The following is an 11,718-nucleotide window of genomic DNA, read 5'->3' on the forward strand; positions in this document are numbered from 1 at the left end:
CAATTTGGGTAGGGGCATGTGTTAAGGTTAGATCAACTCCACGACAACATGATCCTCTTATGCGCTTCAATATAGTAATATTCATTACCAATTAAGGAAATAAAAGTCTCCCTTCAAGTTGCCTTGCCTCCATTTTCTTTCTCTTTGTAGACTGAATAACATCTGAACACTCTTGATATCATAAATTTCTGGGTTAGATCTTCTGCATTGTGACAATATAAACGAGCGAGAAATTGCACATGAAGGAGCGCATGATGACTTCCTCTAGTTCATTGCATCTTTGACCTCCAAAATTGTTCATGTACGGGAAGATCCAGGTTACAATGTTTATGTAGTATATTCAACGGTTCACTCACTCTTGCACTCCTTTTAAGAAACTTTTTTGAACCGTTAGATGTTACATCCAACGATAGGTGACCACAGTCTCTTAGACCCCTGTGGTCCAAGAGATCGGGGCTGATTGTAAATAATACATAAACATTGTACAATGGATCTTACCCTACATGAACCCTTTTGGGGGTTAAAGATCCTAAGAACTAGAGGAAGTCATCATGCGCTCTTTCATGTGCAATTTTTCGCTCGTTTATATTTTCACAATGAAAAAAATCTAACCCAAAAATTATTAAATCAAGAGTTTTAAGATGTCATTCAGTCAACAAAAGAGAAACAAAATGGAGGCAAAGCCAACTTGGAAGGAAGACTTTTATTTCCTTAATTGGTTAATGATATATTACTATATTCAAGGCATAAAGAGATATGTGCGGGGCAGTGATTAAACATAACACATGCACTACCCAAATTGACACACGCAAATGAAATGATGGGTTGGTTGCCACTTCCTACCATGAGCCAAGTTGCTTATAAGCAGATAACATTGTGCAGGGATTAGGAAAATTCTGTTTGCAAACACACAAAGGGTGTTTCAGTTTTACCAAAAAAAAAAAAAAAAAAAAACCTAATGCTTAGAATTCAATGCTTTCATTAACAAATTTTCAGCCATGTGCAAGGATACCATTATCTGTTAAGACCCTACCATTGATTCAACAAATAGAAGGGCATTTTCAACTTTCTTGGGCCCCAAACTAAAGATTATGCCCTGTACTTTAATTTAATTAAGCACCTAAAAACAGAGATCGAACACATGTTATGAGTGCAGAATGACAAACTGCGAGTGTGAATAACAACTGATTGGCACCAATCAGTGTGAACAAAGAAAATCTGAATATAAAATTCAAAATCAAAATTGTATGAAGTTGATTGCTGGGAAATTGCATGTGGAGAAGTTTGGCCCACTGGCGTAGCGGTTGGTAACCCCAACCAGAACCAGCGCATGTGCACTTGATTTTCTCAATCACTTGCTGCTGCTGTGGCCTTTCTATTCAATGAAATGTGTGCAAAACTCAATCATAAGTAATCTCAAGTTTCCTTATAAATAGAGGCCCCCTCGTGCACTCTAAAGCACAAACCAAAACAAACACCTCCCCTGCATAAAAACCAAAGCTCCTCCTCTCTCTTCCTTTCTCCTATTGAAAAATCATAACAAAAAATGTCACCTCAGGCATTGTCTTTAGCTCCTCTAGCCCTCTCTCTTGTTCTCTTCAATCTTCATCTTCATGGTGCTTTTGCTGATTATGGTGGCTGGGAAGGCGCTCATGCCACTTTTTATGGTGGCGGTGATGCCTCAGGAACAATGGGTAAGTCTAAATTTTACCACGGTAAAAAAATCAGTATTTGCTATACACACCAGAATGACAGAACGACAAACTGGAAGTGCGAATAACATTTCCCGAAAATTAAAAAATGAGTTTCTTTTAATTAAGAGTTGGGTTTTTTTGCAGGGGGAGCATGTGGGTATGGGAACTTGTACAGCCAGGGGTATGGAACCAACACTGCAGCTTTAAGCACAGCCTTGTTTAACAATGGCTTGAGCTGTGGCTCTTGTTATGAAATGAGATGCAACAATGACCCTAGATGGTGTCGTCCTGGAAGCATCATTGTTACTGCTACAAACTTTTGCCCACCTAACTTTGCTCAGTCCAACGACAATGGCGGCTGGTGCAATCCTCCTCTCCAGCACTTTGATTTGGCTGAGCCTGCTTTCTTGCAAATTGCCCAATACCGCGCTGGGATTGTGCCTGTTACCTTCAGAAGGTAAAAACAAAACATTTCTTTGCTTATAGTTTTCTAGGTCATACAGAATGGGGTAAATAACCATGGTGAAATTACAATTGCCATAGGTTATAATCCGTGAATATTGTCAAACCGAGAATCTCAATGATAATGAACGGTTCAGAGTTAGTAACAACATTGCTTATCACTAGTTTTCTAGATTATATAAAATGGGGTAATAAGCATAGTGAAATTACAATTGTCATCGTTTATAATCCATAAATATTGTTTTGTCAAAGAGTTTTATGTCCGGCATTCATGTTATGTTGTTGAACTAATAATTTGAATAATAATAAACAGTTCTGAATTAGTAATGACGCAACATATCATATATTTGATAAGAGAACATTAGACGGTTATAATTATGTATTAGAAAAACTAACGGGAGGTGTTTTTCTGTTGGTGTTTCGCAGAGTGCCCTGTATGAAGAAAGGAGGAATAAGATTCACCATCAATGGCCACTCCTACTTCAACCTGGTTTTGATCACCAACGTTGGTGGTGCAGGTGACGTCCATTCAGTTTCAATCAAGGGGTCCAGAACAGGGTGGCAACCCATGTCAAGAAACTGGGGGCAAAACTGGCAGAGCAACACTTACCTGAATGGCCAGAGCCTCTCCTTCCAAGTGACCACCAGTGACGGAAGAACTGTCACAAGCTACAACGTGGCCCCTGGTAATTGGCAGTTTGGTCAGACTTTCTCAGGGGGTCAATTTTAGAGTTATTCCACTAGATTATTAGTAAAAGTTTGTATATCTATCTGCTGTCCTTTTTCTTTTTTACCGAGTGTAAAAGCCAAGAGTAGTTGTGAAGTGAAGGCTTGCTGAGGTGAGCTAAAAGCACCCGCTGGGCCTTTCACATTTGAGATTTCTGGACGAGAAATGAACTTTAGGTTACAACCCATTTCTAAGTTGTAACATTAATAATATATATTTATAAAATCAAAGAGCTTTATAAGATGTGCACTATTTGCTGCATTTTTTATTTTTTTGGACAAAATGATATTCTAAACTATTCTAATGTACGAGAAGGGGAATTGAACTCGAGTGCAAAATGACGAATAGCACACTGTCTTGACCAACTGGCCTAATCCACATATGCAATAGAATTTAAAGCTCTTGCAGAGTCCATTGAATTTAAACCAATCGTAAAAATGGTTCCTCTATCCAAATGACCCAATTTAGTCCTATTTTTTTTTATAGCTTTCTTGCAGAGTCCAAAATGATATAAGAAAGCTCCAAGCCTATCCACACAATCACTTCCATCAAGTTCTTTGGCTTTTGGTAGTAAGATGTAACTTTTTTTTTTAAATTGGATTCAGGAGGGTGTCTTTTTAGAGTTGGAAAGTTGTTGTATCTTTTCAGCAGCAGAGCATGGGGCACGTGGGTATGTGCTGTAGCAAAGGCTAGTCTATTAAGCTATGTGACAACTAATTGCTGCCAAGTATAGTAGACAAAAGGGAAAAAACTTGCACATTGATCCTATTCTTTACAAAAGCATTTCTTACAAAGATAGAATCTATATAGCATCCATCTATGTAAATGGGGGAACATGACAAAAGCATTTAGGTTGAATCTCCACAATTAATATTTCCAAAACAAAAATGACAAGGACCAAAATGGAAAATGAGTCAATTTACGGGGACCAAAAATGTAATTAGTCTTGTTAAAATGCCTCCATTAGAGACTGGGAAAGCAAGCAGCTGGTAGTTGGGCTTCTCCAGGCATGGACCCAAATGTTAGAATATTTTCTGATACCTAAGTAGCCTACCCTAGGGGAGCCCAGTACTTCTGACTCAGTCCAGTTTTATTACCCAAGACAAAAGATAAAAACCAAAAAAGAAGATTCTCTCCTCCTCCCTCTTTGCATGCTCGTGACTCTCCAGCTCAACTCTCTTCTTTTCTCTTTTTTTCTTTTCCTTTTTCTTCTCACTTCTTATTGTACTCTTGTTTTTCTTGTGATTGTTTCTAAATTTTAATTCAGGGATTTAAATTTTAGAGGTTTTTTAAAATTGATATGTAATCTAGAGATCAACGGGTAATTTTATCTAGTAAGTTCTTTGTTTTAATAGAAGTTGTGTTATTGTTAAGTTGTTAGTATCTATAATCTAGTGGTTGGTATGCTTGTCATATACCGTTCGGAAAATGTCATAAAAATAAAGTAGATTTTGTTGACATTTCAATTGGAAAAATTTACCTAAAAATTAGTCCTAATCATTTTTGAATCCCGAGTCCATGTCCGAGTTGAGCAATATAACTGCCTTATTTGATAAAAATATTCGAGAATTTCTTTATCATTATAAAATCATCAATAAAATTAAATATGATATACGTAGCATTACTCAGACTCAGGAGGAGAAAGTGTCTTTAGATCAAAACATCACTTGGAATAGTGAATAAAACTTTTGTACTCTCCCAGTACTTGCCGACGCAATGTGCCAAGGTCACACAAGTACTAAAGTATCCACCGCTGGGGCAAATAGTAAATGTACACGTAAACATCAATTTTAGAGGTCTAGAATAATGTACATGTAAACATCAATTTTTTTGTATTGTTTCATCATTAAATATTTTTCGAAAGTATAAATTGTATGAAAACATGGAAATGTACATTAAAAATCCCATGATATTTAAGGAAAAAAAGACGACGTACAAAGAGTCGATGAAAAATTTGTAATTTTCTTTTTTTGGTACATATATTACCTTAATCATTTTTGTAAATTAAAATAGGTTTGTTAATCAAGAAATTTCATTATTTTGCATTTGGATTTATTCATGCATTGATTTTATACGCTTGTATTGTTCTTTGTTTCCATTATTGTTCGTCTCTACCATGTTTTTGTGGGCAGAGTAAGGCCTACTGTTTGCCTTGGCTTGTCCCTCACAGTACCTATGTTGTAGGTTCTGGGTTTGCATTGTTGTTCTTTTGGTTCTTTTCTCCCTCCCTTGTTGGGTGTAGGCATACTAGGCAATCTCATGAGTTCCATTTTCGATGGTTTCTTTTATTGATTTTATTTTTTATTTCATTTATACTGGAAGAAAGAAATTCCACTCGAGTTCGATTTTAGGTGTCATGAAGGGTGGGGGAATTCACCACTACTGTGGTTGGAACCCATTAGCTTTATTGATGTTTTCAAACACAGCACGTGAATGGTTTTTTTTTTTATAGGCAGCCTAGCCTTACATTTCCGATCAGTCTCCATTGAAATTTTAGTGGTTTCCCTATGTCTACATTTAGCCGTGGTTTGGTGGCTAGCCAATGTTATGTTGCTTCATTTATTTTTTTTTAAACTTTTGCTTTACATTTATTTTTCATTCATTTTTTTTTAACTCTTATTGTTTAAATATCTAAGAGTTCTAAGGGAGATGTCAAATATCAAACATCAAATTTAAATTTGATGGCTGATGTGGCAATTTGACATTTTACACAGCTTTACACTCCATCTGATATGTCAAATTAAATTATTATTTTATTACATTTTAATGTTGATTTATTTTTAATTAAAAATAAATAAAAATATAAAAATAAAATATTTATTTGACATCTTACTTTTGGGATGTCAAAAATAACATCTCAACCTCTGGCCTTCATTTCACATCAGCTTTGACACATCGGTTGGAGTGATGTGAGATGTTATTTATAGCTGTTAAATGCCTATGTGGCATGTTTGACACCTCGGTTCAAGATGCTCTTAGGCTGCTATTTTGGTGCATTGATTGAAGCGTTGTTCAAGATTCCTCTTCTTTTGTTCCTGTGCGTTTGGTTTAGGTCGCGAATATTTTTTTAAATTACGTTATTGTCCATGTCTCTCACATTTGAGTTTCGAATGGTTTGCTTGCTATCTTTTGTACTCTTTTAGAGTGCTTCTATTTTATAGAGCATCTGCTCCAACAACAAAAAAAAGTTAGAATCGAAAACAAAAATGTCACACTCATAAAATAATTTTCTAAAATCCTATTAAAAAAAAAGTAATTTTCTAAAAAAAATCATCAATATGACATTTATTTTGTATACTTAAAAAGATGGACCAAATATTTTACCAAAAAAATAAAAAGATGGACCAAATATAGAACCTAGTATTCTAAAATGGGAAATATAACATTATTTTTATTATTAAAAAATAAATATAGACAGTGTCGGTGGTAGTTCATCTGTACCAACCACCGTAGAAGCGTGACAAGGGAGCAAAATAATATTAAAATTAGGTAGGAAATCACTTGAGGGCTACGTTTAATTTGGCAACTTAGCAACTGAAAATGAGAGAGCCATAGATCAGAATAGAAATGGAGAGAGAGAGAGAGAGAGAGAGAGAGAGAGAGAGATCGCATTAAATGGGGCCCACTTTTCCACCACTATAAAACACACGTGCTGATGCGGCGTAACAAGAGGCCGTCCCTGAATCCGAATCAAAAAGTCAACAAAACCCGGAAAAACAAAAACAAAAACTAAATCGCAATTTGCATTTGATTATTGACACGAGAATTAAACCAAGAACAAGCTCATAATACGCGCCATCAATGCCACAGTTGGTTTAAAATCAAACACTCGCTTTCTTCAACCGCAGTTGATTGTTTGATCGTTTGAGCTATCGTTTTTCGTTGATTTCAGCTTTCACCTTCTCGTTTCTGCACGGTAACTCTCTCTTTCTTTTTTCTCTGTGATTTGCTGTTTCTTTACGAAGTAGCAGATCTAGGGTTTCGTAATCGTAGATTGGAGCGAATCTCGGTTTGATTTTTTTTTATGTGTTTGCCTGCCATTGTTGCAGTTGAGCTGCTTTGCGCCTGAATTACCTCAAATTTTGGATTAGTATGTTATAATGAGGTAAGAATTCAATACTTAATTTGGTATGTGCACCTCTGTATATGGTCATATATGGTATGTTTTGTTTCTGTTGTTGCTGGAAATGGCTGGACATTGTTTGAATTCTGCTGTCTGGGTTTGCTAGATCCATATAAAGCTTGGGCTGTGAATAGAGCAAGACTGCAAGAGTGTGAAAATGGGAGACAGCCAGAAGTTCCACCTGGGGACCATTGGGGCTTTGAGTTTGTCAGTCGTGTCATCCGTGTCAATTGTGATTTGCAACAAGGCGCTTATTAGCACACTTGGTTTCACTTTTGGTGAGTAAGGCATCTGTTTGATTGAAATTTGGCGTAAGTTGTTGGTTTAATATTCTTTCAGGTGTTGCAGTATATGTTGGTGCTCTGCTTTGTTTGAGTAGTTGGAATTCTTTCTATGCACATTGTAGGTTTCAAGATAACCTTAAATAATAATAGTATGTTATTTTTTAAATTCATGCAGTTTTAGAAAAGAAACTATTCTAGTAAGTTTGGCTGGTGAACTTAAAAGTATGAATGTGGTTTCCTTGATGCGAGACCGAAGGGATGGTTGGTGATGAATGCAGAAATGGACGTTATTTGACCAAGGACCTATAGACAAGTACAGCCATGTCAATGGAAAACAGGTCCAATTGATGGGCATAACAAGGTTCATATGGATACATTGTCTACCAAATTGAACGGGCTTGCTTCTTGTTGTCGTTTCTTGCTAGCTGAAATTCTAAAACCTTTTAAAATCATTAAATCTCATTCTTGTTATTTGGATTATGTGACACCAAATGTCTATAGTATGTGGGTTGGAAATTATTTCTCCCTTTCCCTTTTTGCTTGATTTTTGTTTTTCTTTGAATCATTTAAGTGCCCCCCATATTGCACACATTGTGGTAATGTCGTCAGTGGAAATACATTGAGGTTTAAAAAATTATATATTAGTGAAAACCACCATATGCTAGCAACAAATTACAATTCAAAGAATGGTGAAATCTCAATCTGCTTGTATTAACGTTATCTGGAAAGGTTCGAGTTTTTAAAGTGATTTGTTTATCGTAACGTTTCTTTACATTAATGTCTTGATCATCATCATCATATATGACTCACTTTTTCAAATATTAATGTACTTACTGATTCACATTATGGGATACACAGCCACAACTTTGACAAGCTGGCATCTTCTGGTCACATTTTGTTCTCTTCACATTGCATTATGGATGAAATTCTTCGAACACAAACCTTTTGATGCTAGTTCTGTAATGGGATTCGGAATTCTAAATGGAATCTCAATTGGACTTCTGAATCTGAGCTTGGGTTTCAATTCCGTTGGTTTTTACCAGGTAAATTTCTTCTTGTTTTTTCCTGCCTCCCTCAACTTATGGTTTCCCCCACCTTTCCCAATCATGCACAATGACTTGCTTAACTATTAATGTTTTTAGCTATCATGCCTCTGTAATTTCATATTTTATAAACGTGATCCCATTCGTGCTTTGACTGTTTACTTCTTTACCTAATGATATCACACATTCATTCTTTAATCCATCAGACTACTGTCTCAGCAGTTTAAATTTTTTATATGAACATTTCTGAATAAATTATATGTTAATTATCTACTTCAGATGACAAAACTGGCAATCATCCCTTGTACTGTTCTTTTGGAGACCCTTTTCTTTAGGAAGAAGTTCAGGTCAGTCTTTGTCATAGTTCAATACGTAATCTGATAAAATTATTATAGTAGGTCAGTTTGAACTGCAGTTTTTCTATCCTGCAAGCATGTTATATGCTATTTCACTTTTTACCTGTGTGGCTATATTATGAATGTACTTTGTAAATGTTTTTTCATCTAATACAACTGTGTACTGGGTCTGACACTCCTTACCACTTTAATAGTCGAAGTGTTCAGTTTTCACTCACCATCCTTATTTTGGGAGTTGGAGTTGCAACAGTGACTGATCTTCAGCTCAATGCCCTGGGCTCCTTTTTGTCCCTGCTTGCAGTTCTCACAACATGTGTTGCTCAGATTGTATCCTAAGCTGGACTGAATTTTCTATTTCATTGGTTGCATTATCACATGTTTCATGTTTAAATAAAGCACATTTAATAAGAAAAACAAGCAAAATAGACAAAGAAGGCATCTGCATAATTTGCTGCTTACTGTATGGCATTAAGATAGCATGTATTGTTTTAGACCTTGACAGTTGTTCAGATGACCAATACCATCCAGAAGAAGTTCAAAGTGTCCTCAACCCAACTTTTGTATCAGTCTTGTCCCTATCAAGCAATAACCTTGTTCATCGTTGGTCCATTTCTAGATGGACTTTTGACTAATCAAAATGTTTTTGCTTTCGCATATACCCCTCAAGTGCTGGTGAGTATTCAACATTTCCACAGGGCTGCCTACCCTGACCCCCCTATCCAAACATTTCTTTATCTGGTATCCTTCTGATAGTAACCATAACGTTGTCTATGTTGCAGTTCTTCATTGTTCTGTCCTGCCTGATATCTGTCTCTGTAAACTTCAGTACATTTTTGGTTATTGGAAAGACGTCTGCAGTAACCTATCAGGTCCTTGGACATTTGAAAACATGCCTTGTTTTGGCATTTGGCTACATTCTACTCCGTGACCCATTTAGCTGGCGCAACATTTTAGGGATATTGATTGCTGTAGTTGGGATGGTACTCTATTCTTATTATTGCACTCTCGAGAGCCAGCGGAAGGCTAATGAAGGATCCCAACAGTTGCCCCAGGTGGTTCCAGTTTTGTCATATCTCGTTCACATGTTTCTTTTTTATAATTTCCATTTTGTTATCTGAGATATTAGTCTGCACAAAATTAATATGATTGGAGGTCTCTCTCTCTCTCCCTCCCTAACTCCCACTCATCCTTTAATTGGTCTTTCATATTTTACTTCAATTTATCCCTTTAATCCTGGAATACTTTTGAATATATCATGTGGAAATGCTCTGCTAACACAACTTATCCACAAATTGGTTGCAGACAAAAGAAAGCGAAGTTGATCCTCTATTAGGTGTCGAAAACGGTAGTGGGATGCTAGGGGAGGATTCAAAAGTCCCTGTATGGAATTCGAACAAGGACCTGCATGCTTAAAGCCTGTTCAATCTATTGTGGTTCATTTGTGCCAGATTGAATTTAGCAGGGAAGAGCTATTTCAGCGATGAAGATGTTGCTGGCAAAGGGTTTCTATATGTGGCATTGTATGGGTTTTATAATTTTTATTGTAGAAGTATCCTTCAGAGTCAAAGAAATGACTTTTGCTATATAGCAGTTTTGGTTATTAATTTTGTCGGAATCAGGCTTCACCAATTGGATTCATTCCAGAATTTGGTAAGCCAGATGTACACAGTTGTACCCAAACACTGAAAAGTATTCATAATTGTTGTTTCTGGTTAGTTTCTACCAATTAGTTTCATTAGTGAAGACAGTCAACTAGCCTTGATGTTCTAAATTATATGAAAATGTATAATTTTATTATTCGATATTGGAGAGGTGGAAATCAAACTCAGAATCTCAGTGCATGGGTGAATGCTTAATCACCTGAAATAAAAAAACTCTCTTTGCATGGTTTGAATTCACATCTGCAAAAGTAATGCAAATGTTTGAATTCAAATCTGCAAAAGTAATGTTATATCTAAATGGTTAAGAACGTATACCCGTATGTTGAGATTTTCTTCCAGGAAAGAAAAATGTTAATCTATTCAGTTGGGTTAACTAGAAAAAGGTTATGCAAATACGACAAATATGTACATATGTGTACAATACGAATATTAAAAGTCAAAATACTAAATAATTCATACGAGTAATAATTGTGAAAAAGTAAAAACTCAAAAGTGGACAATAGAGACTCGAGTAATGGCCTAAATCTATTAGAGCATTATCCAATAGGTACTCAGATGGTATGAATGTAGTGGTTGTTGGAGGTGGCAGCGAATCTATTAAGAGGTATGCTAAGGTTATGCTTAGGCGCGTAAACTGGGCTGAAGCTGTAAAAGATGAAGAAGAAGTAGATGACGATGTAAACAATGATAAGCCTGCTAACAAGTGTGTGTTAGTATGGCAAGGAAGTGTTGCCAGACCGAGCTTCAACAGATATTCTGTTCACGAGTGCATGACTGAAGCTGCTGCCCGGAAGATTTTTGCTGATGCTGGCGTTGCTCATTATTGGGATCTTGAGGTCAATTTTGCGGATGATGAAACTTGAAAGTGGGTAAGTTTATAATGCCTTTACTTTCTCTGTTGTTGCTGCAAGTATTGTTTTTCAATGTGTGGAGTTACTGTAGAAACAACAAATTTCTCTTCGCCTCTTGGTTTGAGTAACATAGAACCGATTTCGTGCCAAATTAAGGCTGGACTCTTATCTGTTTGTACTAGAATATAGTAACTCCCAAGAGGGTTATCTATATATGTTTTGCAGCAGAAAACATGATGCTTGGACTCCATTGCAATAAAGCTAGCATGCATGATTGTTCTATACCACAACCACCAAAAGCGAAAAGACTTTTAGTTTCCAAGCTTTTATATAGAACATGGTAACTTATGTTTCGTTCTGTTGTGCTGTCCATTTTATTTGTGGACCAGCATGCCTTGGCAAACTTTAGAGTTCTTGAAAGTGTTTGCCATATCTCCCAACTGGGTTTGGATTTCTGCAAGTGTTCCCTCCGCCGAAGGAGGCATAACTTCAGCGTAGACTCTGCCATGCAGCTCAG

The 11,718-nt window shown here is 36.3% G+C and overlaps 2 protein-coding genes across 3 annotated transcripts; both read left to right on the top strand.

Annotated features, from left to right (window-relative positions):
* On the top strand, positions 1,309-3,132 carry LOC18773967 (expansin-A4). Its single transcript, XM_007205700.2, has 3 exons — positions 1,309-1,694; positions 1,839-2,151; positions 2,583-3,132. Exons 1-3 carry the CDS (start codon positions 1,547-1,549, stop codon positions 2,884-2,886), a joined length of 765 nt encoding a protein of 254 aa, XP_007205762.1. The 5' UTR covers positions 1,309-1,546; the 3' UTR covers positions 2,887-3,132.
* On the top strand, positions 6,543-10,491 carry LOC18773856 (uncharacterized membrane protein At1g06890). Of its 2 annotated transcripts, none has more exons than XM_020566979.1 (9): positions 6,543-6,799; positions 6,933-6,988; positions 7,113-7,284; positions 8,149-8,333; positions 8,613-8,680; positions 8,884-9,016; positions 9,200-9,361; positions 9,469-9,741; positions 9,992-10,491. In XM_020566979.1, exons 3-9 carry the CDS (start codon positions 7,164-7,166, stop codon positions 10,100-10,102), a joined length of 1,053 nt encoding a protein of 350 aa, XP_020422568.1. In that variant the 5' UTR covers positions 6,543-6,799; positions 6,933-6,988; positions 7,113-7,163; the 3' UTR covers positions 10,103-10,491. The 2 variants fall into 2 exon arrangements, with proteins under 2 accessions (XP_020422568.1, XP_007207053.1); XM_007206991.2 differs by having other exon boundaries at positions 6,543-6,794.

This window comes from Prunus persica, chromosome G6 (genome assembly GCF_000346465.2).
Source record: "Prunus persica cultivar Lovell chromosome G6, Prunus_persica_NCBIv2, whole genome shotgun sequence".
Classification (NCBI taxonomy): domain Eukaryota; kingdom Viridiplantae; phylum Streptophyta; class Magnoliopsida; order Rosales; family Rosaceae; genus Prunus; species Prunus persica.

What these genes read in the sequence shown, in the direction of transcription:
- LOC18773856 (XM_020566979.1), top strand. Translation starts at nt 7,164, where the DNA reads ATGGGAGACAGCCAGAAGTTCCACCTGGGGACCATTGGGGCTTTGAGT. An exon ending in TTCTTTAGGAAGAAGTTCAG is followed by an intron (nt 8,681 to 8,883) that starts GTCAGTCTTTGT and finishes CCACTTTAATAG; the next exon opens with TCGAAGTGTTCAGTTTTCAC. An exon ending in CAACATGTGTTGCTCAGATT is followed by an intron (nt 9,017 to 9,199) that starts GTATCCTAAGCT and finishes ACAGTTGTTCAG; the next exon opens with ATGACCAATACCATCCAGAA.
- LOC18773967 (XM_007205700.2), top strand. Translation starts at nt 1,547, where the DNA reads ATGTCACCTCAGGCATTGTCTTTAGCTCCTCTAGCCCTCTCTCTTGTT. An exon ending in TGATGCCTCAGGAACAATGG is followed by an intron (nt 1,695 to 1,838) that starts GTAAGTCTAAAT and finishes GTTTTTTTGCAG; the next exon opens with GGGGAGCATGTGGGTATGGG. An exon ending in GTGCCTGTTACCTTCAGAAG is followed by an intron (nt 2,152 to 2,582) that starts GTAAAAACAAAA and finishes GGTGTTTCGCAG; the next exon opens with AGTGCCCTGTATGAAGAAAG.